Here is a 3474-nt window from a genome sequence, read left to right on the forward strand (position 1 = left end):
AAGAAATAGGACCTCTGTGTTGAGGTAAATGACACTGAAGTGCCAAGATGATTTGTTCTTCTTCCAAGAAGTTACTTTGCAATAGCAATGAGTACTAGAAACAACTGTTTTGCATACAAATGTTGCCTAGCTTGTCTTTACTTATAGTATTTGTGCAGTATAGGCACTTGAAAAAGTATTCTAGCAGTATTCTAGGAAGTGTAATCAAGTTCCATTCTCACCTTGCAAACTGAACACAGTGGTCCTCAAGAAAAAAAGAAAAAGGCATAAACATATTTTATTTAAAAATAAAGTGAAGTAGTAGCAGTGAAAATGAAAATACTAATTATTTTCAAATACCCAAATTTCTTTAAAAAAAAACCCAAAACTTAGACATCTACATGCCTTTTTCCTTCTCTACTCACTAGTGCCAAAGGACTGCCCCAGAAAGAAAAATGTGTATTAAAAACTCAAGAATTCTTAATCTTTCTGGTCAGCAGTGCAATCTTTGAAGGGTTCTGTGACTTTTCTGCATACCCTCCAGCCCACTAACAGTAATGGAAAGGGGAAAGATGGATAGCCCTGTCATTCCTTTACTTTTGTGCAAGACTAGATATATATAATAAAGGTTATTTCATTACCTGTGCTGGTTTTGTATTTATTCCATTCTTGGATCCATGATAAACGTATACTTTGCCAAAACCATCATATGGAGCCCCTACTGCAATATCTGTTGAAAATAAGTTGCAACATCTAAAATCATTCTTTCTGCAGCTTTGCAATCATGATAAGGGTAAGATGTTCCAAGTCTGGCATTAGCAAAAAAAGTCACGTGTATTTTTATTGTAATCATTTTTCACTCACCTGGATATCCATCCTGATTAATGTCCCCAACGTTTTCAACTGCAAGGCCAAACATGGAGTCAGTGGTTCCATTTAAGCGAATCGGTTTGACTCCTTCCCATTTGCCTTGCTGGTTAATGTAGATGTACACTGCGCCACCAATATCTCCACTTCTGTCAAAATACTGCGGAGCTCCAACAACAATGTCCTGCCATCTTAGAATTAAATAAAAAGAACAGTGCTTTTACAGAAGAACTGTGAAAAATAACTGATCAGACTGTGGTCTCAAGGTCAGCTAGCCAAACAGCTGCTGAACAAAGACTAACAAGTACATTAAACTGGTTAAGCAACAGCAGCTCCACTGATACTACAAACTGATTACATTGCCTTTGTGACACACAGGATCTTCCAGGGCCTTCTCTGGGTATGGGATTTGTTTCTTCTTTGTTTACACTAATTGTTTAAATTTAAATAAAACTCTTCCACAATTAGATATGTAGACTGTGTCCTGACTGGTTCTCTGATACGCTTGCCATTTCCTCCAGTAAAACATGGAGGATGGGCTGTGGCATTCCTTGTATCTCCAATGTGAAAAAGCAGAAATAAAGCAGATTGCCATCCTTCGTTATAGAGGCAGCAGGAGTTAACTTAGGCCGTACCCGTCATTGTTGAGATCCACAACAGCAACATCATAGCCAAAAGAAGAGGCCAGCCCTTCCCCTTCAAACATGTGCTCGAGCGAAAGCGCCCTCTGATTCTTCTCTTTTTTCAGTAAAACAACTGCTCCGCTGTGGTTGGCTCTTGGGGCACCAGACACAAAAGTCATCTCATCTTGGGAGACAATTCCTTTACCAGAGTCCAAAGAGAACCCTTTAACACAGAAAGAAATAAATAAACAAATTAACAGCTTGTTTTGTTAAAAGAAAAAATAAATTCCCCTACTATATTAAAGTGGTATATGATGGAATAGAAGTTCTGTCTAAAACAGAGTATGATATACTGGGAATTCTCCATTTCTGTTTGGACTGGTGGACACACGGTTACGAGTCTACGCTCTCCTCCATACATTATATTAAAGTATTTCCCCCACAAAGAGTATTATTTCATTGCTCACTCAGATCCACTTTTCAGATACCAAATACAAGATAATTTTTAAACATACCAGCTTGAAATGACTACACCTTACCACTTGAATATAGCTTGAGTAGTTCACCTCTGGCAAAATTACTATAAAACTTCTGCAGTACAAGTCACTACCAATCTATTGCAAACATGCAGAACGTACCGCACAGGCACAGCATCTTACATGAACGACGTGTACAGTATTTGAGAATCACCTTACACAGTAATGGTGAAATGGGCAATTCTGATTTAATGCAGCCCTAAAGGACACCTTCAAATGAATTTAGTCTTACGTACTCTTTATAAAAGTCAATACATTTTAAAACAGATGAAAAACTGAGTTAAAAGAATACACTGCGTATACCAACATATCCAGTAAAGGCCAAAGTAGGAAACTGTTAACATTGCAAGGAAGAAAGATTCGAGCCAGCAGATAGAAATCTCCCTTCTGAAACACTTCACCACTACCGTGAAAATTCTCAATTACAGCAATTCACAATGAGACAGTTCCAGAAAAATTCAGGGAGTCCCATCTGGGGGAGGGATGAGAAGGTTTGGAGGAATGCATGACAAATCAGTGTTTCTCTGAAGCCTTGTTATTTTGCAAGCTCCTTTTCATCTGAATCCCTGTTTTTACATGCTTTTACTTGCAACGTATTTGAGATGAGGGGGGATGGAGGGGAGAGGATCATGTCAAAGGTCTGGAGATTATGTCTGAGCAGATGCTGCCACCTCAAGTGGTCACAAACCTAAGTAGCTATTCATCATTACATCCACCGATTTGTCCACCTGTATGCCGGGAGGCAGTGTTTTGTATACAAACTGATCTGGATGAGTATCAGATACAGCTGTCAAAAATAGAAGACCTGTAAACACGAGTGAAAGATTGAAGAGAAAAAATGTAGTTAAGCAAAGCAGCTATAACCATGTTCATTTACTGTCTACACAGAGGGAACAGCAATGCCAGGGAACAGCAAGCTTGCCTGAAAGTGGGTTTGACTGTGACAAATCAAAGGCAGCATTTACATTTAAGAGATAAATGCATTAGAAAAAGTCAGTATTACTCCATTCACAGCAAAAGACACCTCCACAGCACTCCTCACATTACCAATTCTTATTTCACCAGAAGAGCCTATCAGCTTGTCTTTCTCATGAAAGCTCTTATGAGGTTTTTTTTTCCAGCCAGTAATCAGTAATTACTGTTGATATTAAATGGGAAGTTTATGTTCTATGTCTTCTAACAGATGTGTGGCTCTAAGTCGTCTTTTTTCTTGATTTGCTTTTACTTTTTATATCAACAATGCCCTTCCCATCTGTTTGGCTTTCCACCTCTCACACAGAAATTCCAGTTTCAAGTTACCAAAACTGCATTTGTTGCACGTGCCAAAAGCAGTGGGTCAACACACCACAGAAATCTGCACTAGAACAGGAAGGTTCTTTACACTTGAGGCCTTTCCAAAAATGCAGTGTGGCCTTTTCTCTGCACCAAAGTACCTCACTGGTGTACGGTAACATCCACTGGCCTAAAGA

The 3474-nt window shown here is 38.9% G+C and overlaps 1 protein-coding gene across 3 annotated transcripts in view; it reads right to left on the reverse strand.

The window, feature by feature from the left end:
- ITGA6 (integrin subunit alpha 6) overlaps window positions 1-3474 on the reverse strand; it is a 23356-nt gene that overhangs the window by 15129 nt on the left and 4753 nt on the right. For 2 of the 3 annotated variants that reach the window (XM_029085901.1, XM_029085900.1), the window contains exons 5-7: window positions 1482-1692; window positions 844-1037; window positions 613-709 (exon numbers count right to left, since the gene is read on the reverse strand). In XM_029085901.1, coding sequence (XP_028941734.1) covers window positions 613-709; window positions 844-1037; window positions 1482-1692 — 502 coding nt within the window. The remainder of the gene's footprint in view (window positions 1-612; window positions 710-843; window positions 1038-1481; window positions 1693-3474) is intronic. The other variant, XM_010171747.2, reaches the window with a different exon arrangement.

Source organism: Antrostomus carolinensis, unplaced genomic scaffold (assembly GCF_000700745.2).
Source record: "Antrostomus carolinensis isolate BGI_N321 unplaced genomic scaffold, ASM70074v2 scaffold22177, whole genome shotgun sequence".
NCBI classification, from domain to species: Eukaryota; Metazoa; Chordata; class Aves; order Caprimulgiformes; family Caprimulgidae; genus Antrostomus; species Antrostomus carolinensis.